Source organism: Sapajus apella, unplaced genomic scaffold (genome assembly GCF_009761245.1).
Source record: "Sapajus apella isolate SASKATOON/1434 unplaced genomic scaffold, GSC_monkey_1.0 scaffold29, whole genome shotgun sequence".
NCBI lineage: Eukaryota > Metazoa > Chordata > Mammalia > Primates > Cebidae > Sapajus > Sapajus apella.
This window is the reverse complement of record NW_022436969.1, coordinates 24,686,164-24,712,871: the sequence shown is the minus strand read 5'-3', so window position 1 is coordinate 24,712,871 and position 26,708 is coordinate 24,686,164. Positions and strand designations below refer to the sequence as shown.

General features: G+C 41.1%; 1 protein-coding gene across 3 annotated transcripts in view; it reads left to right on the top strand.

Moving 5' to 3' along the window:
* Positions 1 to 26,504, top strand: part of MC2R (melanocortin 2 receptor) — a 31,729-nt gene extending 5,225 nt beyond the window's left edge. Inside the window, exons 1-2 of one of the 3 annotated variants that reach the window (XM_032293464.1) lie at positions 6,631 to 6,754; positions 24,710 to 26,504. In XM_032293464.1, the coding sequence (XP_032149355.1) occupies positions 24,837 to 25,730 (894 nt within the window). In that variant the 5' untranslated portion in view covers positions 6,631 to 6,754; positions 24,710 to 24,836 and the 3' untranslated portion in view covers positions 25,731 to 26,504. Of the gene's footprint in view, positions 1 to 6,630; positions 6,755 to 17,449; positions 17,580 to 24,709 lie in introns of those variants that run through there. The other 2 variants (XM_032293466.1, XM_032293465.1) reach the window with 2 other exon arrangements.
* The last annotated feature ends 204 nt before the right edge of the window (positions 26,505 to 26,708 follow it).

Sequence of the window (26,708 nt, the reverse complement as noted above, 5' to 3'; positions counted from 1 at the left end):
AACAGAGTCAACACAATCCCTGTCAAAAGTCCAGAAAACTATTTTGAAGATGTCAATAAGTTTATTCCAGAATATATGTGGAAAAGCAGGTGAGCTTGAAGAGCCAAGAAAATACAGAAAAAGAACAACAAAGTCAGAGGACTGTCATTCCTTACTTTATGGTAAGTCAGAGGACAGTCACTCTTTACTTTATATAAGTCTGAGTAAGTCTCACACTTACTCTAAAGCCAGTAATCAAGACAGCATGTTCTTGCAAAAGAATAGACAAATAAATCAAAGAAACAGTAAGGGCCACACAAATATAGCCAGCTGATTTCAACAAAAGCAATTCAATGAGAAAAGGGTAGACTTTTCAACAAACGGAGCTGGAACAATTGGACATTCATATGGGGAAAAATTATTTTAAACATACATCTTATTCCTTACAGGAAAAAATTAACTTCAAATGAATCATAGACCTAAATGAAAATTACAAAACTATACAACGTCTAAAAAAACCATAAGAGAAAATCTCCATGACACTGAATTTGGTGTTTTTAGATATAACATGAAAACCATCATCCATGAAAGAAAAAATAAATAATAGACTTTATTAAAATTTAAATGGCACCCCAGTAGCAACAAGTACATTGAGCACTCTGGTCTTAGTTTCTAATTCCATTCTGCAGTGGATGAAATCAAGGATCCTTGGGAAAGTGGCTTATTCTATGACTGTCAGGAAATAACAAATTGAGCCTGGAGCATCTTGCAGTGCCAGAGAGTAACTAAGTGTTCCAGAAAGCCACAGTGATGCAGGTCTGGCACAGGACACAGGTGCCAACTGAAAGGGCTTCCAGTGGCCAAAGTTGAACAATTTAAGCAATAAAACAAATCAAATAGCATTGGATTATAATCTAAAGTACAAAATAGTTGTCCATGCATTCATACTGATAGAAACATATGATTGAATAAATAAGTAAATAATAAATGGGGAAAGATAGGCCAATCTCCCATGCAGAAGAACTCCAAATGGATTATGTACACCATCCACCCTCAAGGTGGTGGGGCAGAACTTCTGCTCTGTATGTTGGGGCTGTGCATCCTGACTTCCTTTCAAAGAATCCATTATGGAAAGGGTGTGTGGGAAACAGTAGCTGTAGTGGAGAAACCTGGCAAGCACGAACTCAGCCAGGAGACCATGGTTAGCACCACAGTGGTGAGTCACCTTGACAATGTGTCCCTTGATATGATGTAATGAGAATGATAGTTTACATCTTGTGGTCTTCCTCCCCAAAGTCCATAGCCCCAGTCTAATCATGAGAAAAATATCAGACCATTGAGGCAATTCTACAAAATTTTTGAGCAGTACTCTAAAATTTTCCAGGTTATCAAAAAAGGAAAGTCTGAGAAACTGTCACAGCCAAGAGAAACCTAAGGAGACATGATGGCTAAAAGTAATAATATCATGTCCTGGATAAGATCCTGAAACACAAAAGGACATTAGGTTAAAATTAGGAAATTTGAATAAAGTATGGACTTGTTAACAATAGTATGTCAATATTGGTCCATTAGTTGTGATAAATGCACCATACTCATGTAAGATGTTAACATGATATAAGATGTTAAACTGGGTGTGGGGTTTGTGGGGACTCTGTCAATCTTCGCAACCTTTCCATAAATTTTAAACTGTTCCAAAATAAAATATTTATTTAAAAAATAGCTCATATCTCTACCCCTAGTGATAACCACCATTAAAATTTGATGTCATGGATTTTTCTATACCTTTGCTTGAAATACACACACACACACACACACACACACACACACACACACACACAGAAAGAAGCTTCTGCACTTTTGAGCTGCAATTTTTTAAATTGGTGTACGTATGTAGTTTTAATAGTTGTATGTAGTTTCAGGGTACATGTGATAATTTGATACATTCATATAATTTGTAAAGATTAAATCAGTGTACTTAGGAAATCTATCACCCTAAAATAATGCTAGAACATTCAAATTCTTCTCATCTAGTCATTTTGAAATGTACAAAAGTTATTGTAAACTATAGTCACCCTACTGATTTATCAAACACTAGCTCTCATTTCTTCTATCAGACAATGTATTTCTACCCATTAGTCAATTTCTCTTCATCTGCCCCTCTTCTCTACCCTTCCTGGGCTCTGGTAACCACACTATCTATCTTCCTGAGACTTACTTTTTTAGCTTCCACATATGAGTGAGAACATGTGACATTTGTCTTTCTGTGCTTGCTTAATTTCACTTAACATATTGGCCTCCAGTTCCATTCATGTTGCTGCAAATGACAAGATTTCATTATTCCTTATGGTTGAATAATATTCCATTATGTTTATATACCACATTTTATTCATTCATTTGTTGATGGACACTTAGGTTGATTCCATATTTTGACTCTTGTGAATAATGTTGCAACAAACATGGTAGTGGAGATGTCTCTTTGATATAATAATTTCCTTTCTTTGGAATATATACCCAGTAGGGGGTAGCTCTATTTTTAGTTTTTTGAGTCACCTCCAAACTGTTCTCCAGGGTGGCTGTAGTAGTTTACCTTCCCACCAACAGTGTATGAGGGATCCTCTTTCACCACATCCTCACCAGTATTTGATATTGCTCATTTTTGGATATATGCCATTTAAACTGGGGTGAGATTATATCTCATTGTAGCTTTGATTTTCATTTCTCTGATGATTAGTGATGTTTTGCAATTTTTATATACCTGTTTGGCCATTTATTTGTATGTCTTTTTTTTTGAGAAATGTCTGTTCAGATCTTTGTCTTTTCTTTCTTTTTTTTTTTTTTTTTTTTTGAGACAACATCTCACTATGTCACCAGGCTGAAGTGTAGTGACATGATCTCTGCTCACTGCAACCTCTGCCTCTTGGGTTCAAGCTATTCTCCTGCCTCAGCCCCCCAAGTAGCTGGGGCTACAGGCACGCACCACCATGCCCAGCTAATTTTTGTATTTTTAGTAGAGACAGAGTTTCACCATGTTGGCCAGGATGGTCTTGATCTCTTGACCTCATGATCTGCCTGCCTCAGCCTCCCAAAGTGTTGAGATTACAGGTGTGAGCCACCGCACCCAGCCGCTCATTTTTAAATTGGATTATTTGTTGGTTTCCTTTTGCTACTGAGTTGTTTGAACTCCTTATACAGTTTGGTTATTAATCTCTTCCCTATGGAGAGTTTGCAAATGTTTTCTCCCATTCTGTGGGTTGTCTCTTCACTTTGTTGATTGTTTTCCTTGCTGTGCAGAAGCTTTCTATCTTGGTATAGTTTCACCTGCCTATATTTGCTTTTGTTGCCTATGCTTTTGAGCTCTTACTCCAGAATCTTTGCAGAAACCAGTGTCTTGAAGCATTTCCCCAGTCTTTTCTTTAAGTAGTTTCCTAGTTTCAGGTCTTAGATTTAAATCTTTAATCTATCTTGATTTGATTTTTGTGTATGGTGAGAGATAGAGGCCCACTTTCATATGGATATCTAGTTTTCCCAGCACCATTTACTGAAAAGACTGTCCTTTCCCCATTGTATGTTCTTGGCACCTTTGTCAAAGGTGAGATGACTATAAATGTAAATGTATGGATTTGTATCTGGGTTATTTATTCTCTTCCATTGATCTGCGTAACTGTTTTTATGCTGGTGCCATGCTGATTTTGTTACTACAGGTTTATAGTACATTTTGGAGTCAGGATGTACTTAGTCAGGGTGTACTTACTCAGGATGGCTTTGGCTATTCAGGGTCTTTTGCGATTCCCTATACATTTTAGGTATTTTTTGATTTTCTGAAGAATGTCATAGTATTTTGATTGGAACTGCATTGAATCTGTAAATTGCTTTGGGTAGTATGGACATTTTAACGATATTAATTATTCCAACCCACGAGCATAGAGAATTGTTCCACTTTATGGCGTCCTCTTCAACTTCTTTCATCAGTGTTTTATAGTTTTCACAGAGATCTTTCGCTTCTTTGGTTAATTTCTAAGTATTTAATTTTATTTGAGGCTACTGTAAATGGGATTACCCTTTTATTTCTTTTTTAGATGGTTCACTGTTGGTGTATATAAGTGTTACTAATTTTTGTATGTTGATTTTGTAGTCTGCAACTTTACTGAATTTATCAGGTCTTAGTTTTTTGGTGAAGTCTTTAACTTTTTCTAAGTATAGCATCATGTCATCCGCAAACAAGGCTAATTTGACTTCTTTTTTTTTATTTCTTCTTAAAAAAAAAATGGAATGCATATGCAGAATGTGTAGGTTTGTTACATAGGTATACCTGTGCTGTGGTGGTTTGCTGCACCTATTGACCCACCTTCAAAGTTACTTCCCCTCACCCCCATTCCCAACAGGTCCTGGTGTGTTTTGTTCCCCTCTTTTTGCCCATGTGTTCTCAATGTTCAACTCCCATTTATGAGTGAGAACATGCAGTGTTTGGTTTTCTGTTGCTGTGTTACTTTGCTGAGGATGATGGCTTCCAGTTTCATCCACGTCCCTGCAAAGGACGTAAACTCATTCCTTTGTATGGCTTCATAGTATTCCATCATGTGTATGTGCTACATTTTCTTTATCCAGTCTATCATTGATGGGCATTTGCATTGGTTTCATGTCTTTGCTATTGTAAATAGTGCTGGAATAAGCATATATGTGCATGTATCTTTATAGTAGAATTACTTATATTTCTTTGGGCACATACCCAGTAATGGAATTGCGGGGTCAAATGGTATTTCTGGTTCTAGATCCTTCAGGAATCACCATACTGTCTTCCACAAAGGTTGAACTAATTTGCACTCCCACCAACACTGTAAAAGCGTTCGTATTTCTCCACAGCCTTACCAGCATCTATTGTTTCCTGACTTTTTAATAATCTCCATTCTAACTGGCGTGAGATGATATCTCATTGTGGTTTTGATTGCATTTCTCCGATGATCAGTGATGTTGAATTTTTCTTCATGTTTCTTGGCCATGTAAATGTCTTCTTTTGAGAAGTGTCTATTCATACCCTTTGCCCATGGTTTGATGGGGTTGTTTCTTTCTTGAAAATTTAAGTTCCTTATAAATTCTGGATATTAGATCTTTGCCAGGCAGATAGATTGCAAAAATTTTCTCCCACTCTGTAGATTGACTGTTCACTCTGATGATAGTTTCTTTTGCTGTGCAGAAGCTCTTTAGTGTAATTAGATCCCATTTTTCAGTTTTGGCTTTTGTTGCAATTGCTTTTGGCATTTTAGTCATGAAGTCTTTGCCCATGCCTCTGTCCTGAATTGTATTGCCTAGGTTTTCTTCTAGGATTTTTATGGTTTGGGGTTTTACATTTTAGTCTTTAATCCATCTTGAGTTAATTTCTATATAAGGTGTAAGTAAGGGGCCCAGTTTCAGTTATCTGCATATGGCTAGCCAGTTTTCCCACCACCATTTATTGGATAGGAGATCCTTTCCCCATTGCTTGTTTTTGTCAGGTTTGTCAAAAATCGGATAGTTGTGGATGTGTGATGCTATTTCTGAGGTCTCTGTTCTGCTCCATTGGTCTATATATCTGTTTTGGTACCAGTACCATGCTGCTTTGGTTACTGTAGCCTTTTAGTATAGTTTGAAGTCAGGTAGCATGATGCCTCCAGCTTTGTTCCTTTTTTTCTCTTGTCTAATTGCTCTGGCCAGGACTTGCAGGATTATGTTGAACAAAAGTGGTAAAAGTGGGCATCCTTGTCTTGGTCCAGATCTTAGAGAAAAGACTTTCAATTTTTCCTCATTCACTATGACGCTAGCTATGAGTATGCCACACATGGCCTTTATTATGATTTTGAAAACATTTTAATTGGATTTATTTCATTGGAAAAAGAAACAGGATGACTCAAAATATAAGCAGGCAACTGTGGAAATGAATTTTTTAAAATCTGCAATTATTAAAAACCTAAACACTCTTTTAAGGATTTTATCATATAGAGATCTAAGAAAGGGCACAGCTTTAAAATACTTCTAATAGATATATTAAGGTGCATTTTCATCCTCCTCTTTTTTGTTGTTTTTTTAATTTTTCCTTTAAGCCTTCATTTTTTGTTTCAAAATGTACAATTAAGTTGTTAATGACTATACTCACCCTGTTGTATTATCAAATAGTAGGTATTATTAATTATCTCTAACTATTTTTGTACCCATTAACCATCCCCACCTCCCCACAGAACACCCCCCACATACTATCTTTCCAGCCTCTGGCAACCATCCTTGTACTCTCTATACCCATTAGTTCAATTGTTTTGATTTTTAGATCCCATAAATAAGTGAGAATATATGATGCTTGTCTTTCTGTTCCTGGCTTATTTCACTTAACATGATGATCTCCACTTCGATCCATGTTGTTGCAAATCACAGGATCTCACTGTTTTTTATGGCTGAATAGTACTCCATTGTGTACATATGTTCTGTATTTTCTTTATCCATTCATCTGTTGATGAACACTTAGGTTGCTTCCAAATCTTAGCTATTGTAAACAGTGCTGCAACAAACATAGCAATGCAGATATCTCTTTAATATACTGATTTTCTTCCTTTTGGGTATACACCCAAAAGTAGGATTTCTGGATCATATGATAACTCTATTTTTATTTTTTTGAGGAACCTCCCAACTGTTCTCCATAATGATTTTACTGATTTTCATTCCCACCAACAGTATGTAAGGGTTCCCTTTTCTCCACATCTATGCCAGCATGTTATTGCCTGTCCTTTGAATATAAACCATTTTAACTGGGGTAAGATGATATCTCACTGTAGTTTTGCTTTGCATTACTCTGATGATCAATGATGTTGAGCACCTTTTCCTATGCCTGTTTGCCACTTGTATGTCTTCTTTTGAGAATATCTATTCAAATCTTCTGCCCAGTTTTAAAATCAGATTATTAGACTTTATCCTATAGAGTTATTTGAGCTCCTCATATATTTTATTATTAATCCCTTGTCAGATGGGTAGTTTGCAAATTTTTCTCTGACTCTGTGGGTTGTCCCTTTACCTCATTAGTTGTTTCCTTTGCTGTGCAGAAGCTTTTTAACTTGATGTGATCCCATTTGTCCATTACTGCTTTGGATACCTGTGTTTATGGGGTACTACTCTAGAAATTTTTGCCCAGACCAATGTCCTGGAGATTTTTCCCAATGTTTTATGGTATTAGTTTCATAGTTTGAGGTATTAGATTTAAGTCTTTAATCCGTGTGTGTGTGTGTGTGTGTGTGTGTGTGTGTGTGTGGCAAGAGATAGGGGTCTACTTTCATTCTTCTGCATATGAATATCCAGTTTTGTGAGCACCATATATTAAAGAGAATTTCTTTTTCCCCCAATGCATGTTCTTGACATTTTTGTCAAAAATGAGTTCACCCTAGTTGTCTGGATGTATTTCTGGATTCTGGAGTCTGTTCCATTGGTCTATGTGTCTGTTTTTATGCCAGTTTCATGTTTTGCTTATTATAGCTCACCAGTATAATGTGAAGTCAGGTAGTGTGACTCCTCCAGTTTTGCTATTTTGCTTAGGATAGCTTTGACTATTCTGGGTCTTTTGAGGTTCCATATAAATTTTAGGATTTTCTTTTCTATTTGTGTGAAGATTGTCATTAATATTTTGGTAGTGATTGCATGGCTATGGGTATGTCATGTATAGCTTTTATTATATTGAGGTATTTTCCTTCTCAACCCAGTTTTTTTATCCTTTTATTATGAAGAGATGTTGGATTGTATAACTTTTTCAGCATCAATTGAAATTATCATATGGTTTTTATTCTTCATTTATTGATATGATGTATCACATTGATTGGTTTGCATATGTTGAACTATCCTTGCATCCTAGGGAAAAAATCCCATTTGGTCATGATGAATGATCTTTCTAATATATTGTTGAATTTGCTTTGCCAGTATTTGGCAGTGTGGGGAAGGCAGATTTCTCCATTAACATTCATCAGAGATATTGGCCTGTAGTTTTCTTTTTTCGATGTGTCTTCGTCTGTTTTTGGTGACAGGGTCATACTGGCATTGTAGAACAAGTTTGGAAGTGTTCCTTCATCCTCTATTTTTCAAAATAGTTTGAGTAGGATTCTTTAAATATGCAGTAGAATTCAGCAGTGAAGCCATTGGGTCCCAGGCTTTTCTTTACAGGGAGACTTTTTATTATGGCTTCAACCTTGCTGCTTGTTATTGGTCTGTTCAGGTTTTGGATTTCTTCCTGGTTCAATCTTGTTAGGTTGTGTGTGTCTTGGAATTTGTCAATTTCTTCTATATGTTCCAATTTTTGGCATATAGTTGCTCACAGCAGCCACTAATGATTTTTTGTCCAGTATCAGTTGTAATGTCTTCTTTCTCATTTCTTATTTTATTTATTTATATCTTCTCTCTTTTTTTCTTAGCATGGCTAAAGATGTATTGATTTAACTTTTCAAAAAAATCAACTTTTTCTCCAACCTTTATTATTTTTTTCCCTTACTACTTTTTGGTTTGGATTGCTCTTGCTTTTCTAGTTTTTTGAAATGCATCATTAAATTGCTTATTTGGAACTTTCTCTCTTTTTTTATATAGGCATTTATAGCTATAAATTTTCCTCTTAGTACAGCTTTTGCTATATCCCATAGGTTGTCATATGTTGTGTTTGCATTATTATTTATTTCAATAAATTTTTTGATTTTCTTCTTAATTTCTACATTCACTGGTCATTCAGGAGCATATTGTTTAATTTCCATGTATCTGTATGGTTTCCATAATTCCTCTTGTTAGTAATTTCTAGTTTTATTCCATTGTGGTAAGAAAAGATACTTGACATTATTTCAATTTTTTTGAATGTTTTGAGACTTGTTTTCTGACTTAACCTATGGTCTATCCTTGAGAATGATCCATGTGCTAAGAAAAAGAATGTGTATTCTGTAGCTATTGGATGAAATGTTCTATAAATATCTAGTAGGTTCATTTGCTTTATAGTGCAGATTAAGTCTGATGTTTCTTCATTGATTTTCTGTCCAATGCTGAAAGTGGGATGTTGAAGTCTCCAGCTATTATTGTTTTGGGGTCTATCTCTCTCTTTAGCTCTAATAAATTTGCTTTATGTGTCTGGGTGCTCCAGTATTAGGTGAATATATATTTAAAATTGTTATATCCTCTTGCTTAATGGACCCCTTTGTCATTATACAGTGACCTTCTTTGTATCTTACAGGTTTGTTTTGAAATCTATTTTGTCTGGTGGAAGTATAGCTATTCCTGCTCTTTTTTGGGTTCCATTAGCATAGATTTTTTTCCCATCCTTTTATTTTCAGTCTGTGTGTGTCTTTATAAGTGAAGTGTGTTTCTTGTAGGCAGCAGATCAATGGGTCTTGTTTTTCATCTATTCAGCCACTCTGTGTCTTCTGACTGGAGAGTTTAGTTCATTAACATTCAATATTGTTATTGATAAGTAAGGAGGTACTCCTGCCATTTTGTTATTCATTTTCTGGTTGTTTTATGGTGTTCTCTTCCTTCTTTTTTTCCCTCCTGTCTTCTTTTAATAAAGGTGATGTTTTTCTGCTGATATGATTTAGTTTCCTGCTTTTGGTTTTTTGTGTATCCATTGTATGTTTTTCAGTTTGCGGTTACCACAAGGCTTGCAGATACTATCTTATAACCCATTATTTTAACCTAATAACAACTTAACATTGTTTGCATAAACAAACAGGCAAAACAAAAATTAACAAAAACTCTATCCTTAACTTCATCCCCCATTTTTAACTTTCTGTTGTTTCTATTCACATTTTTGTACTGTCTATATCTTAAAAATTTGTTGTAGTTATTACATTTTATTGGTTCATTATTTAGTCTCTGTACGTAGGATAAGAGTAGTTTATACAACACAGTTACAGTGTTATAATATTCTGTGCTTTTCTGTGTACTCACTGTTACCAGTGAGTTTTGTACCTTCATGTGATTGCCTATTGTTCATTGACATCCTTTTCTTTCTGATTGAGGTACTCCTTTTAGCATTTCTTGTAGGCCAAGTGTTGATGAACTATTTCAGCTTTTGTTTGTCTGGGAAAGTTGTTATTTTTCCTTTATGTTTGAAGGATATATTCACTTGATATACTATTCTAAGAAATATGTTTTTTCCTTCTGCACTTTAAATATGCCGTGCCACTCTCTCCTGGCCTGTAAGATTTCCACTGAAAAGTCTGCTGCCAGGTGTATTGAAGCTCCATTGTTGTTTCTTTTCTCTTGCTGCTTTTATGATTCTCTCTTTATCCTTGATCTTTGGGAGTAAGATTATTAAATGCCTTGAGGTAGCCTTCTTTGGGTTAAATATGTTTGATGTTCTATAACCTTTTACTTTCACATTGATATCTTTCTCTAGGTTTGGGAAGTTCTTTTGTATTATCCCTTTGAATAAATTTTCTATCCCATCTCTTTCTCTACTTCCTCTTTAAGGCCAATAACTCTTAGATTTGTCCTTTTGAGGCTATTTTATAGATCCTATAGGCACACTTCATTGTATTTATTCTTTTTTCTTTTGTCTCTTCTGACTGTGTATTTTCAAATAGCCTGTATCCACACTCACTAATTCTTTCTTCTGCTTGATCAATTCTGCTATTGAAAGATTCTGATGCATTCATCAGTATGCCAGTTGCATTTTTCAGCTCTAGAATTTCTGTGTGATTCTTTTTATTTCAATCTCTTTATTAAATTTATCTGATAGGATTTTGACTTCCTTCTCTTTTGCCTTGAATTTCTTTGAGTTTCCTCAACACAACTATTTTGAATTCTCTGTCCGAAAGGTCACATATCTGTTTCTCTAAATTGGTCCCTGATGACTTATTTAATTATTTGGCAAGGTCATATCTTCCTGGATGATGTAAATGCTAGTAGATGTTCATCAGTGTCTAGATACTGAAGAGTTAGGTATTTATTGTAGTCTTCACTGGGTAGGCTTGTTTGTACCCGTCCTTGGGAAGGCTCTCCATATATTTGGAAGGACTTGGAAGTTGTGATCTAAGGTGTACCTGCTTTAGGGAGCACTCCAAGCCCAGTAATACTGTGGTTCTTGCAGACTCATAGAGGTACCACCTTGATGGTCTTGGACAAGATCCAGGAGAATTATCTGGATTACCAAGCAGAGACTCTTGTTCTCTTCCCTTACTTTCTCCCAAACATACAGAGTCTCTCTCTCTCTCCTGAGCCACCCATCTAGGGGTGGAGTGACACAAGCACCTCTGTGGCCACCACCACTATGACTGTTCTGAGTCAGACCTAAAGCCCACACAGTACTCAGTCTCACCCCAGGCCTGCTGTAACCACTCCCTGGCTACTGCCAGCATTCACTCAAGGCCCTGGGGCTCTACAGTCAGCAGGTAGTAAAGCCAGCCAGGCCTGTGTCCTTCCTTTCAGGGCAGGAAGCTCCCCCCCCAAAGTTCTGGGTAGGTCCAGAGGCGCTATCCAGGAGTCAGGGACTAGAGTGAAAAACCCTGGAAGTCTACCTAATGTTCTGTTGCGCTGTGGCTGAGCTGACACTCAAACTGCAAGACACAGTCCTTCCCACTCACCCCTCTCCTTCCCACAGGCAGAGAAGACTTACCCTGTAGCCACCACCACCGCAGGCCACAGTAAGCTCTGCCAGACTACCACCGATGTTTCCTGGTTTGCAAGGGCTCTTCAATCAGCTAGTGGTGGACGCTGCCTGATCTGGTAATCACACTTCAGGGCAGTGAGATCACTGCTGGCCCAGGACTGGTCCAGAAATGCTGTCCATGAGTCAACTTCTGGAATGAGGGACTCTAAGGGCCCACTTGCTGATCTCTCCCACTGTGGCTGTGCTGGTACCTAAGGTGCAAGACAAAGTCCCCTTTACTTTTCCCTCTGCTTTTCTCAAGCAGAAGGAATCTTACCCCATAGCCACCGCAGCTGGGAATGTGCTGAGTCTCACCTGAAACCAGCAAGTCTCAGAGGCTCACCCAAGGCCCTCAATGTAGTACCTGGGTATTGCTGCTGGTTACTCAGGGCCTAAAGGCTCTTCAGCTAACAGATGATGAATGCTGCCAGAACTGGTTCCTTCCCTTCAAGGCAGCAGGTTCCCTTCTGGCCCAGGGTGTGTCTAGAAATGTCCAAAAGTTAGAGCCTGGAATGGAAGCCTCACAGATCTGAGCAGTGCCCTATCCTGCTGTGGCTGAGCTGATATCCAATATGCAAAGCAAAGTTCTCCCTATGCTTCCCTCTCCTCTCCTCAAGCAGAAGGAAGGGGTCTCTTTTGGAGCCATGAGCTGTGCAGCCTGGCGTTAGGGAAGAGGTGATGCCAGCACTCCCTTAGCCACCACAGCTGGTATCTCAGTAGGTTGTGTGCCCCTGCCCCAAGTCCACTGTCTATGGGCCTAGTTCAGCATTAGGACTTGCCTAAGAGTTGCGGTCCTTGTGGCCTAGGCAGCCTTTTCAAGTTTACTTAGAGACTGGGAGCACTGTAGCTTTCTGCAGCGAGGTTTGCAAGAACTCAAGTTCCGACCCCTGGGGTTAGCAATACGCCTGGCTTCGGCTGGTCTAAAGGCTTCCTCCGTGAGCGGGTGTCAGCTGAGCGTAGTCTAGTTACCCTTTCTGTTCTAACAAGACACCACTGAGTTCAGTGCTCACAATTGCTGTGCTCTCCCTCCCCAATACGCAGGGACGCTGTCCGCACCAAGCTACCACTGAGGGGGTGGAGGAGGGGAGCAATTCAAGACTGTTTTTTCTACCCATTTTTCCCATCTCTTTGGTGCTTCTTTCAGCAATATGAAGTTAAAACCAGGTACCATGAGGGATCCCCTGAAATTTGGCTTTTATGAAGGTGTTTTTTTCTATGTTGTTGGTGTCTTTGCAGGGGGGACAATCAGTGGCGCCTTCTATTCTGCCATTCTGTTCTACCTCTGCCTTTATTATTTCAGGGTATGTTGAACTACGATTTTAATTGTCATGTAGCGTTCCATCATATGGACTTGCCAGAGCGTATTTAACCAATCCTTAATCACCAGTTACTTAAGTTGTTTTTAGTTTTTTAGTTACTATAAATAACAAGTCAGTGAATATCATTGTATATACATCTTTGTAAACATCACTGATTATTTAAGGCCACTGAGTCATGAATCAGTCAGGTTTTTAGGTCCTAAAGGCAGAGAGTGTGTTCCTTGCTCCAGGTCTTTAGTAAGAACACATTTCGTAACTACAGGGTCTAAAGTAGTATTAGATACCTATATTTAATAAAAATTGGTACCTGGATTTTGAGTAATTTATATTTATTTAAATTTAAATAAATCACAGAAGCTTATATTTATAATTGTTTTCTATCTTCTTTCCTTCAATTTTCATTTCTCTGAACTGTCATTGTTGATGTTAGGTTCCAAGTCAAAAAAAAAAAAACTATTTGCTTAATCATTGTATTTCTATTTTCTTCCTCCATCTTTTACCCAAAGCAGACAAGAGTTACTTCTTACACTTTTCAGCCAATTCTCATATATTTTTCCTGGTTGAGAAAGCTTTGTGCCAGGGTCAAGGAGGGGATGACTGCTTCCAGGTGACACATCACCTTTCTTAACTCCCCATGCCACTTTTTTGATTTGCACCAAATGGAACCCCAGAAATCTGAGATTAGTACAAATTTTAATCCCTTTACATTGAGAATCTTGGCCTTACCTTTTTTAATCATGATATATACTGTCTAACTCTTATTTATTAGAACAACATAGTGCTTTTTACCCTGTGTGCCTCATAGATTTCACATTTTGACATAGACTTTATATAACCAATATGAGTTGCTCCACAAAGTTGTGGTAAAATAGTCATATCTCTTAATATTCAAATTAAATGTTCAAATACCAATCTAGTACGTGAGAAAAAAAGTCGGTATCTTCCTCTAGGCTGCCTCTGTACCCCTGAATCTTCTAAAACCTAGAGACTTATGGAGCCCAGGTCTAAGCAAGACCAGTCTGGTATTTGATCTACTACTGTCCTTACTTCCCGCTGCCTCATGGTGTTGCTGTTGGAGGCGGCTCCTCCCCCTTCTCACTGAATTTGCAGGTAGTTAGCTCCTAGTCTCCTGCACTTTCAGTCCCACACACAGCCTTCCCAGGGTGCTAACCACTCCTGGGACTCCGGGCCAAAACCAGGTCTGACGTCACCTCCCCACTCTTCCTGGAGGTAGACTGTATCCACTCCCTTGCCTGAGAATAAACATTCCCAAAGGTTAAGCTTTTTTTCCTTTTCAACATTCAAGATATAAGAGGTCTGATTTCAGCTCCTTTCTACAGGCAGAGGGTCCTTTTCTGCCCCTTCCTGCTGAATAAAAACCTCTCCGGACTCTTGCACAAAGGTCCCAGCATTTCCTGCCTCTGACCCTGCAAGTACTGCTCTTGTAAATAAAGCTGTTTTCAGGGGTTCTGTAGAACCTGACACTTACTCCTGTCTAGGAGGACAGTGAAGGCTTTCCATTTTTCTGCTACCACTTCGAAAGAAGAAGAAGGCAACACTTTGATATCTAGGAAGGCAACATTTTTTTTTTTTTGCTACTACTTTGAAAGAAGAGGAAGGCAACATTTTGATTTCATTTTCCAATAAAGTTTAACTCAAATATTATCCACTAAAACATAAGCTATGACATACGATAAAATGAAGCCACTAACTCTGTTTCTTGTACACTTTGGATTTCCCCAAAAAATATTCATTTAGAAGCACAGGCTATGAATTATTCCGATTACTGTGGGTTGTTCAGGTTGCTGCTGCACACCTCAGTTACCCAGGAAGATGTAAAGAAGAGGGTGTCAAATTTGCCAGCCTTGCAGGGCACTGCCGAGCTGCCCAGGAGACAAGACATCTACACTTAAAGTAGACTTTTCCCAAAAGCAGAGAGTGTCACCTGACACACGCAAGCCGAGAACAAGACACGCTGTGGTGTGATGGCACAGACAGGTCACATGGGTTGAGATGGAGACAGAGACCTTCAAGATGTTTGATCTTGTTTGGGCTTAAACAAATATATGATTTAGACAAAGGAAAGATTCATAAATTTCAGTGGGAGAGCAGCACTAAAAATGTGGCGGGCAAAAATGAGCGAGCCATCTTAGAGACAGTAAGATGTCTGGGCCAGCTGGAACACATGTTCAACCTAGGAGAACACTAGAAAATACGGTAAGAAAACAGCATGGAAGCAAACTATACAGAGCTATAAGTGCCAAGTTTTGTTTTGTTTTGTTTTAATAGAATTTTATACTTCAGGCTATGAGAACTAGTTGAAGAATAATCTTCTTTATTGAGTCCACACTGCATTCCAGAATCTGGGCACATACATTATCACATAGAATCCAGATCACAGCCTACAAACTCTATGCACTGAGTGTTATTATCCTCATGATGCTGTTTCTGGATTTCAATGATTATTTCTCTTCGACCAAAGCAAAAATTAACTTCCACGAAAATCTCTCATAAATTTGGGATAAATTAGATATGAGATTCCCTAGTAATACCCAAAAGGTAATCTGTCTCACAGCTATATTGTAGGGAAAAATAGAAAAGAAAATTAAAGAACAAAAGGTCACCTGTCACTAATCAATTTTAGTTTGATATTGATATATCTTCTCTCTCTGTCTCTCTGTCTGTGTCTCTGTCTCTCTCCCTCTCTCTCTCTCTCTCTCTCTCTCACACACACACACACACACACAAACACACACACACACTTCTGTTTCTCAGATTTCTCTTTCAAGACTATTGAGAAATTTCCAAGAATGTTGGAATCCTTTTTTTTTTTCTTTTGAGATGGAGTCTCACTCTGTCACCCAAGCTGGAGTGCAGTGGCACGATCTTGACTCACTGCAACCTCCACCTCCCAGTTTCAGGTAATTCTCCTGCCTCAGCCTCCTGAGTAGCTGGGATTACAGGAGTGTGCCACCATGCCCAGCTAATTTTTGTGTATTTTTTAGTAGAGATGTGATTTCACCATGTTGATCAGGCTGGTCTCGAACTCCTGACCTCATGATCCACCCACCTCGGCCTCCCAAAGTGCTGGGATTACAGGCTGAATGTTGGAATCTTTTTAAAGAGAAACGTGAATGAACAGAGGTGAGACACAGAGATTTACTATCACTCAAATATACACTCCCAGAAGCCAGTGCCTTCTCATGAAGAGGTGTTGGGATGGAATGTAATACTGTTTAGGCCATCCCTCTGGTGAACACGCTCAAATCTCTTTTTAAAACAGATTCAGTTCCTTTCCCAGAACAGTATCACTTCTGTGCAATACAGTTAAACGTGATCACAGGCCTGAATATCTGCAGATTCAGCCTCTCCACATCAGTGATCTTCACCCTCTGCATTGTACTATATAATTTGAGAAAAACCGACATGCTGTGTATAACATTTAAAATCTTCTCTTTTGTTATTGATTTTAATTGAGCTTCCCTCTAGCCAATAAGCAACACAAACCCCAAAGTGACTGACAGTAATCGGGGAGGCACAGGAGGCAGCTGGACGGCTGAGATCTCCATTACCTGAAGAGGAAAGTGAAAGCTCGATGATTAATTTAAAGACTTTTTTTAAGTGGAGGGAAAGACAAGCAAAAAATAAATCCATTAGTGAAAGAATTCTTAGCAGCACACCTGATGAGCTTGGGCACCTTCAAGGCCCATCTACTTCACAGCTCATATAAATATTCATAAGCACACAAAGCAAACACATCAACCAGCTTCAAAGCAGGAGCTCTGCACTTCAAATGAGTCTAAGGAACCAAAAGACACAGGAGTAGAAAATTACTCTCTGATTTTTACTATCAGTACTCATATTCTTCCAATCAGCCATCTCACCACCCCATGCCACAGTGGATAACAAGACAAACGCTTGATCAGGACCACCCATGAATTATATAAACGTAAACTCCAGGATGTCATTCAGAATTCAAACAAATAAGAAATCAGGTGGAAGTTGTCACAAAGAATTTCACAACAATCAATAGTATTCATGTCTAAAAAGAGGACGTTCAGTGGCGGCTCCTGGAGGAGAATATAGTTCTCTCTCCACGTGAACTGAAGATTGAGATCTGTTATGAAAAGGCCTCAAAACAAGCACATATATCTTTGCAAATCATTCATTTGGGGCCAGGCAGGTGACTCACACCTGCAATCCCAGCATGTTGGGAGGCTGAGGTCAGACAATCGCTTGAGCCCAGGAGGTTGAGGCTGCAGTGAGCCATGACCACACCACTGTACTCCAGCCAGGATGACAGGGTGTGTGTGTGTGTGTGTGTGTGTGTGTGTGTGTGTGTGTGTGAGAGAGAGAGAGAGAGAGACAGATTGTATCTATCTCCATCTCCATTTCTTTTTATATCTCTCTTTCAAAATAAAGTTGATAGCTCTCTTCCTTGTTGTCATGGTTAATTTTATGTCAACTTGACTGAGCCATGGAGTGCCCAGACATTTGGACAAACATTATTCTGATCCTGTCTCAAAAAAAAATGTTCATTTGTTGTCATTTTTGTCACTTTTATTACAAGTCCTTCAAAGTGTTCTACCCTGTTCAAGCCAAGTATCCAGGAGTGAAGTAGTGCCCGGGCAGAGGAGGATGACGTATGAGTCAAGGTGAGCTGGGCTCATGGGCCACCATGTTCCAACCACCACCAGACCCTGCCCAGAGGCCTGTGCTGAGCAGGGATGGGTGCCGGTGGGGAGGGACTGCTAGGCTCTCAAGGGGGTAGGGGCAGCCCGTCCTGCATGCTTGTAGAGGGCCCACATTTTCCAACCCACTCCTCCCCACATTTCACTCTCTGTTTTCTAAGTTTTAGTCAAAGCTAGTAATCTCTAGTGAAAGTCACAATAACTCTTCCCCTTTTAGAGGGTGGCTTTCAACATTCAGACCACCTTCATCCTGACCTGTAACCAGAGGAATATTCAACATCCTTAAAAGCTGCCATAGAGGCTCTGAACCATCAGCAAGGAGGGGTCACCCATACCCTAGCCCAGTGCCCCAATCATGACCTTGCATGAGGACGAAGTCCCCTGAATTGACCCCAGACTCTGGGCCTCTCAGGACGCAGGCCACCATTGGCCCCTTTAAATTATGCAAAACTCTGCCTGGCCAGGTGTGTTGGTTTGTACTTGACTAGTGCATCCTATTTCCCATTTTTCATCTCTTCTTTATTAGATCATCTTTAGCTTATTTTGTTGCTTGTTTTTCCACTCTTTTTCTTCTCTCTTCGAATTCAGGACCAAGAAATAAAAGCACTAATCAGTAACAAGAACAGGTCATGCACAAAGAGACGATGCCGGTGCCTCCCTCAGTTGAATGTTGAGGTAGGATAGGTCTGATGTGTTTGTGGGCACTGAAACAGAAGTAGGAACCCAAGACCCAAAGGACCAAATGCTGTGACAATGCAGGAATGGCAGTGAGTGCTTATCCCAACTGGGGTGTCAAAGCCACCAAAAGGGGGGTCACAGACTCCATAACAAGAAAATAGATCAAAGCAAGATACTAAAACACCCACCAGATGTGTCATTGGCAATAAACCAAAAGCTTGACAGCACTCTATATTGAGGAGGCTAGGGAAGGGGCAGGCACTCATGCACTATTGGTGAGGATGTCAACCGGGATAGCCCCCATGGAAGGTAGCCTGAGAACACCTATCACAATCACCCACACCTACACACTTGCACACAATTCCATTTCTGTAAAATTATCTTCCTCATGCAGGTTCACGTAAAACGATATACTTAGATGATAATGCATTATAGCATTATTTACGCAGCAAAATATTGTAAACCAAATAATTATCAATACAGAATAGATTAAATAACTTGGGATACATCCATACAATGGAATACCATGCGTGGAAGAAGGAAGGAAAGGAGAGAGACGAGGAAGCGATCCTCCTTTGGAAAGCTTCCAAGATAAGAGCAAGGTATCAAATGATATACAATATACTCTCTTTGAATGCACAGGAAGTGAGGGCATGCTGGTCATGGACATGAGCCACTCAGATCTCCTGCCATCGGAAAAGAGTTGGCAGCTCAGTTTTCCAAATCTCTCCCCACCAATATTCATGGGCAGCTTTGACTTGCAGCCTTTCCGTGGCCAGATGAAAACGTTCTCAGAGCTGTGCTGCTGAGACTCGCCCTAATCAATCTCTTCCTCCTTGTGTGCCCAGGGACCATGCGTGCCTCCCAGTCTGCAGACTCCTCTGCATTCTTGACAGGCCTTGCTAATCCCATCTCAGCCTCTGCTTCCCAGAAACCCTAACAACTGAGAGAATATGTGCATATTCATGTTTGCTGGTATATGCATAAAGAAATTCCAGAAGCTTAGCAGGGGGTGGGGGGATAGAGAAGGATACCATTAGAATAATGTATCCCTCACCCCTAATGTAGGTGAGGGGCAGTGGCGGGGTGGGGGGTGGGGAAGGATACAGCAAACCACCAACCACCATGGAATTTGTATACCTGTGTAACAATCCTGCACCATCTGCACATGTACCCCAGAACTTAAAGTATAATAATAAAACACACACACACACATACACACACACACACACACACACACACACACGCACATACACACACACAAATACACATGTACACACACACACACACACACACACACACAAGAAATTCCAGAAGAAAGAGACCGATGGATAGAGTGTGGGGAGGGAGGCTTTGTACTGTTCATATGTATCCACACATACAGACACACAGACATATAAGCGTATTGGGCCGTAGAACCTATTCAAAGAGTGACATAAAAATCTTAAATGCATCTAGTGAAAACAAAGAAGGAAGGCAGCACAGAAGCTGGGACACTGAGAGGAGCTCCTGATTCACTCAGAGCAGATTCCAGAACCTCACCCGATGCCTGCAAATCAGCCCAGTGGCATGACAGCCCCGCCACCAGCACCCAGAGCCCAGGAGCACAGTGCTTGGCTGGCTCTCTCTAAAGCCTGGGTTACGGGACTGCCCTCTAGAAAGGCTTGAAAGCTTCTGGTAAACATCACTCAGTCCTCCTTCCTCAGCTCTTCTCCAGAAGAGCAATCCAAGAAAATGTCCAGCAGCACAGAGGGAAGTGGCACCGTGCTGCTCATTTACCTCCAGGAAGATCCACAGAACCGGAAAACACAGCCCGGGGGCCCCAGGACGTCTGCAGCCCTGCTGCTCAAAGCCTTTCGGCAGCATTAACATCCTTCCTAAGCCACAAGTGGGGACTACAGGTCTTTCTCTTCTCTGAATTTCATTAAAAATCTCAGAGAGAGTCAAAAAAAAAAAAAAAAAACCATCCTGATTTGGTCAGATACAGAGGTTTAGGATTTGTAAGTTACTTTATAATCATTTTTTACCAAAGCCATTAAAACTTCCTTATCAAATGAATATTCATGGCAGCCCTAAGAATAATCATTTTTGGAGCCAAACAGATCTTGATTTAAATCCCAACTGTGCAACGTAAAGCCTATGAGACTTTAGACCAGTCTCTTGGTCTCTCGGCCTCAACTCCTCAGGGGTGAGTCAGAGAGAATAGGACTCCCTTATATCATTGTCAAGAGGCTTAAAATGAGACCCACCATGCACAGCACAGGACGCAGGACCAGTTGGCACATAACAAGAATTTAACACATAACAGAGCTTTCTCCTTACCCTTAGTGCCTTTAAAATATATAAAAATTATATTTTTCCTTTTTTTTTGGTCAAAGATGGTAATCAATATAAAAATCTCATTTTAGAGTTACCCATGCTCCCTGGACTTTTGCAAAGCGCGTCTAACAGGATGAGCCACATTTGGGGACGCACTTAAGTATCTGGGGCGACATTCTTTTGCCCTGTGATGCCGTTAACTCTATGATTTGTGTGCCCCTCACAGCCAAAAAACAAAAGTTGATTTCACTTTTCCTTGCAGTTCCTTGAAAAATTATAACTGCCTCAATTGTCTGCTCTGCCTGCCTAGACCTATGCCTTGACGCAAATGAATCAACCAGGTTTCTTCTGGTACAGATTTTAAAGGTGTGAAAAACTTGCCTCTTTTCTCATTTCTCATCCACCCTCCCATCTCTGCCTCTCGAGGAGCACCGCAGAGTTAGAGCCTTCTAAGATCTTGTTTACTGCGAGCTCAAGGTGATGAAGCTTGGTCTTCAGGCCAGAAGTTAACTCCAGAGGTTCAAATAACATAAGAAAGACTGAGCTTTTATGATCACCCTGCCAGGTTGGGTGGCTGATATCTGTAATCCCCGGTGCTTTGGGAAGCTAAGGTGGGAGGATGCCTTGAGCCCAGGAGCTTGAGACAGGTTTCAATAGGGTATGGACAGAAGGAAGCAGTGTGGACTTGAAGGTGGACATTCGTTGCCCAGAAAACCACAAACCCTGGAAGAAGTTGGAAGGGCTCTAGGCCTGTGTTTTTTGTAGTAAAGAAATCAAAACATTGGCCAGGCACAGTGGCTCATGCCTGTAACCCCAGGACTTTGGGAGGCCGAGGTGGGCAGATCACAAGGTCAAGAGATTGAGATCATCCTGGCCAACGTGGTGAAATTCCATCTCTACTAAAAATACAAAAATTAGCTAGACATGGTGGTGTGGTGTGTGCCTGCAGTCCCAGCTACTTGGGAGGCTGAGGCAGGAGAATCACTTGAACCCAGAAGACAGAGGGTACAGTGAGCCGAGATTGCACCACTGTACTCCAGCCTGGTGACAGAGCAAGACTCTATCTCAAAAAAAGAAAAACAATCAAGACACAAAAAAGCAAACAGGAGGGGATAGCAGAAGGCTTTGAAGGAGTGAGAGCCAGACAGGCAGCAGGTGCAGACCTCTATCCAAGTTCTTTCAGCCAAAGACATTGTTGAAATATCTGGATCATTGGCACCACCTCACAGCAGGTTCTTGCGAAGTTTATATGGAGTGAGTTTTGCGTCTTCTAATTGTCATTTAGTGTGTTCTACAGGCAATCCCTGAGCAGGTACAACAGGAGCATAGCAACACAGCATAATTTACAAATCCTACTTGGCACTGAGAAAGGCCAAGTCGAGAGGAAAATGACTGGTGTCAATTTTATTGCAGTTTGTGATGGAGCAGGGGTGCTGTGTCTGGCTCTTGCATCTGTTGTTGTTACCCTTGCCACATGTGAAAGGAGTGTGACAGGTGGTCACAGGCGGGCTCTGCTATATTCTCTCCAGACTGTGGCTTTGGGCAGCTGCCCAACCTCTCTGCTATGGTTTCCCCTGGAGGTTGAGCGAGTGAATGAGTGTGGAGTATTAGATGGTGACCAGGTCATGCTGAGCACTCATAAAGTCCACCAATTCGTGTCACTGTCCATTTAACCAAGAATGGGGCCACACACCACCTGCAGTCCCCACCACCAGCTTGGCAGCATCCACAAATGTGCAGTAGCAATGGTTGATTGTGGCCTGTTGGAGGCGCCCCATGGGCACACTGCATTTCTGTCCAAATTCAGGGCTCCTCGTGGATTTATAGGATTGGCAGCTGCAGGTCAGCAATGCACAGCAACTGAAGCTGGGTTTCCAAACTACCTGTTTCTAAGAAATATTACAACCACTTTCAATATTTCCTTTTTTTTCATCAATTTTACCATCAATTGCATCTGAGATTAGAAATATGTACTAATTCTGATTACACTTAATGGACTCATAAGATATGGGGAAATCTCTGTCCCGGCAGAGCCTCCATACATGGTTCTTCCCGGTCACATGGACCCTGTATTAACCAGGATGGGCCTATGTTAACCAGGATGCCGCAGAGGAAAAGAACCAACAGGAGATGTGTAGAGACATAAAGAGATTTATTATAGGGAATTGGCACACATAGTTATGGGGCTGGGCAGTTCCAAGCTCTGCACCCAGCAAGCTGGAGACCCAGGAAAGTGGATGGTGTGTTCCGGTCTGAAAGCCAGCAGACGTGAGACCTAAGAGGAGTTTACGCTTCCATGCTAGTCTGAAGGCAGGAAGAGGCCAGCGTCGCCGTCAGGCAGTCAGGCTGGAGGAGCCCCCTAGTCCTTGAAGAGCCCTTCTGTTCTCCTCAGGCCTTCTGCTGATCGAATGAGGCTCATCCACATCCCGGAGGGCCTCTGTTTTACCCAGTCACCTGTTCAAATGTTCGTCTCATCCAGAAACACCCTCAGACACACCCAGAACACTGTCTCACCACATACCTGGCACCCTGAAGCTCAGTGAGGCTGATACATTAACCCTGACCACCACAGGTCCCCTCCCAACCCTGAGGCTTCCCAGCAGGTGGGACACAGCACACAGGCTTCCCCGAGCCTGGGCAGGAGGCACAAAGGTGGCTCATCCCCGTCTGTCCAGGACTGAGGTGGTTCCTGGGAGGCAGGACTTCTGGCTTTTAAAACCTGCCCATGTTTCAGGCAAACGGGGTAAATTGGCCATTCCAAGCAGAACCCTAGCAGCAGCTACTCCCTGTCAATCCCCTCCTTCCACACCACCGAACTCACAAACCTCCCTCTGAGCAGTTGACCTCTCCCCTAGTCCTTTCCAAGGGAATTGGTTCCTTTCCAGACGATTCCCTACACTGAGGCCATGATGGGCTCCCTGTGGACTTCAGATCACAGGCTGTGCTCCCAGATTTGTCCTCCCTGGGAAGTGTCTTTTCCTCACTGAGTGGTGCTGGCATCCCCTACTATTGACTGCCAGAGTCAATTTCACCCCAGACACACCGAAAATAAGAACTCTCCAGAAATACCAGTCCCGGGAGTTGAAACAGAAGCGGTAACACACATTGCATAGTCATCTTTGGGAATGATACATCCACACCTTTGCCATTATCCCACAGGCTGGGGGTGCTCAGGCAGTGGCCCAGGGAGACAAGCAGTGAGAAGGAAGAGACCTAAACCTCTCCCGAGTTCACTGAGCCCAGCCACCACCTCCTAGTCGGAGAAGGCAGCTGTGGGCTCTCCTGTTCGCACATGGACCTTTCCTTGCTTTACCTCTTTTCTCATCAAGGGCACCACTGCTGTCCATCCTGTCATTCCACACTCATGTGTGTTCATGAGAAGGATGGGAGGGAAAGTAAGGCAGCAAAGAATAATTTTTGCTATCATCTCTTGGCTCAAAATTCCACTAAAGCTGTTTCTCACAAAGTGCTTAAGATGAGGGCCCAGTAAATTATTTTACTTAAATTACAATACTTTATAAATATTTTTATAAATGTAAGGGGTACAAGCACCGTTTTGTTATATAGATATACTGCGTAGTGGTGAAGCCTGGGCTTCTAGTGTATCCATCACCCAAATAACATACATGTTACCCATGAGGAAATTTCTTATCAGCCACCCCCTCCCACCCTTCCGAGTCTCCAATGTCCATTCCACACTCTATGTCCACATGTATGCATTATTTAGCTCCCACATATAAGTGAGAACATGCAGTATCTGACTTTCTGTTTCTGAGTTATTTTACTTAGATAATGGTCTCTACTTCCAACCATGTTGCTACAAAAGACATGACTTTATTCTTTTTTACAGCTGAAGAGTACTTCATTGTGTATATGTACGACATTTTCCTTATCTCTTCACCCATTGATGAACACTGGTTGATTCCATATCTTTGTTATTGTCACTAGTGCTACAATAAACATACACATGCAGGCTTTTTCTAATATACTGATTTATGTGCATTTTTATGAAGCAAATAGAGTTTCCTTAAGTGAGAGTGGCTGGTTTGTATTTTCTAATGTTCTGTCAACTAATATTTCTGCATACTCTCTTTTAGGTGATTGGGTGATTTTAACTTAGATCTCCAGCAAGTGCTACAAGAAAGAAAAGATCCTGAACAATCAACCAAGTTTTCTGTGAAGTCAAGTCCAAGTAACATCCCTGCCTAACCACAAGCAGGAGAAATGAAGCACATTTTCAACTCATATGAAAACGTCAACAACACAGCAAGAAATGACTCCGACTGTCCTCGTGTGGTTTTACCGGAAGAAATATTTTTCACAATTTCCATTGTTGGAGTTTTAGAGAATCTGATCGTCCTGCTGGCTGTGTTCAAGAATAAGAATCTCCAGGCACCCATGTACTTTTTCATCTGTAGTTTGGCCATTTCTGATATGCTGGGCAGCCTATATAAGATCTTGGAAAATATCCTTATCATATTGAGAAACGTGGGCTATCTCAAGCTGCGTGGCAGTCTCGAAACCACAGCCGATGACATCATCGACTCCCTGTTCATCCTCTCCCTGCTTGGCTCCATCTTCAGCCTGTCTGTGATTGCCGCCGACCGCTACATCACCATCTTCCATGCACTGCAGTACCACAGCATCGTGACCATGCGCCGCACCGTGGTGGTCCTTGCGGTCATCTGGACGTTCTGCACAGGGAGTGGCATCGCCATGGTGATCTTCTCCCATCATGTGCCCACGGTGATCACCTTCACGTCGCTGTTCCCACTGATGCTGGTCTTCATCCTGTGCCTTTATGTGCACATGTTCCTGCTGGCTCGATCCCATACCAGGAAGATCTCCACCCTTCCCAGAGCCAACATGAAAGGGGCCATCACACTGACCATCCTGCTTGGGGTCTTCATCTTCTGCTGGGCCCCCTTTGTCCTTCACATCCTCTTAATGACGTTCTGCCCAAGTAACCCCTACTGTGCTTGCTACATGTCTCTCTTCCAGGTGAACGGCATGTTGATCATGTGCAATGCTGTCATTGACCCCTTTATATATGCCTTCCGGAGCCAAGAGCTCAGGGACGCATTCAAAAAGATGATCTTCTGCAGCCGGTACCGCTAGAGTGACTGATCCCTCATTTTAGAATCTATGGGAATAATGTTGCCAAGGGACAGAATAATGTAACATTTCAACAAATGCCAGTGCTCCTGACTGGCCTTCCTTCCCTAATGGATGCAAGGGTGATCCCACCAGCTAGTGTTTCTAATAGCTAGGTTCTGTGTGAACAGTCTTATTGTAGGGACAACTTTTAAACTTTACAACTGGAGAGAAAAAACAATGTAATAAAAGAAGGATAGAATACAAAGTATTAGGTTCATTCAAATGTAATTGTGGTTTTTGCCATTACTTTCAATGACCAAAAGTTGTGATTACTTTTGCACCAACCTAATACAAACAGCAATAAAAACTCAAGGCCTTTGGCTAAGGCAAAGGCTTGTTTTCCTGTGGACTCTAGCAAGCCAGTCCTGGGAAGGCCTTTCCAGGCTGTAGGCCATTGCAACCGATTTCCAGAAGTTAAAGTACTTGGACACGCAACTCCAGGAAGAAGCTGTAGGGTCTTTGCAAGCCAGTAATAAATTGGGAGGAACACATTGCTGCAGCTGGATTTGCCTGTCTCCCACAGCCATGGCAAATCTCCGCCCTCCTCCTTCTCCCTATCAGCCTGATGTATTGAAGCCACCTCAATTCCTTGAAATAGGCTGAGTATAAACTATAAATGTCAAATAACCAGCTTTGAGTTTCCAATAATACATGCACCTTCTCCATTAGTCTTCTTTCCTCACTCAATATCCCACTGGCCTTAAAGCCCTTTCCTGTTACATTTCCTCATGCTTTAAGAGCATACATTTCAAAGGAAGAAATGAAAATTTAATCCATTTAGTTCCTATGTGGAAATACATAAAGGTCAGATGAAAACTGACTATTTGAAGAAGCTGTAATCAAACTATGTGTGTTTGTTCAAATATAGAAGTACAAGAAAAGAGTCCCAATACATATTTTAAGGAACAGAGAGAGAGAGAGTGTGTGTGTGTATGTGTG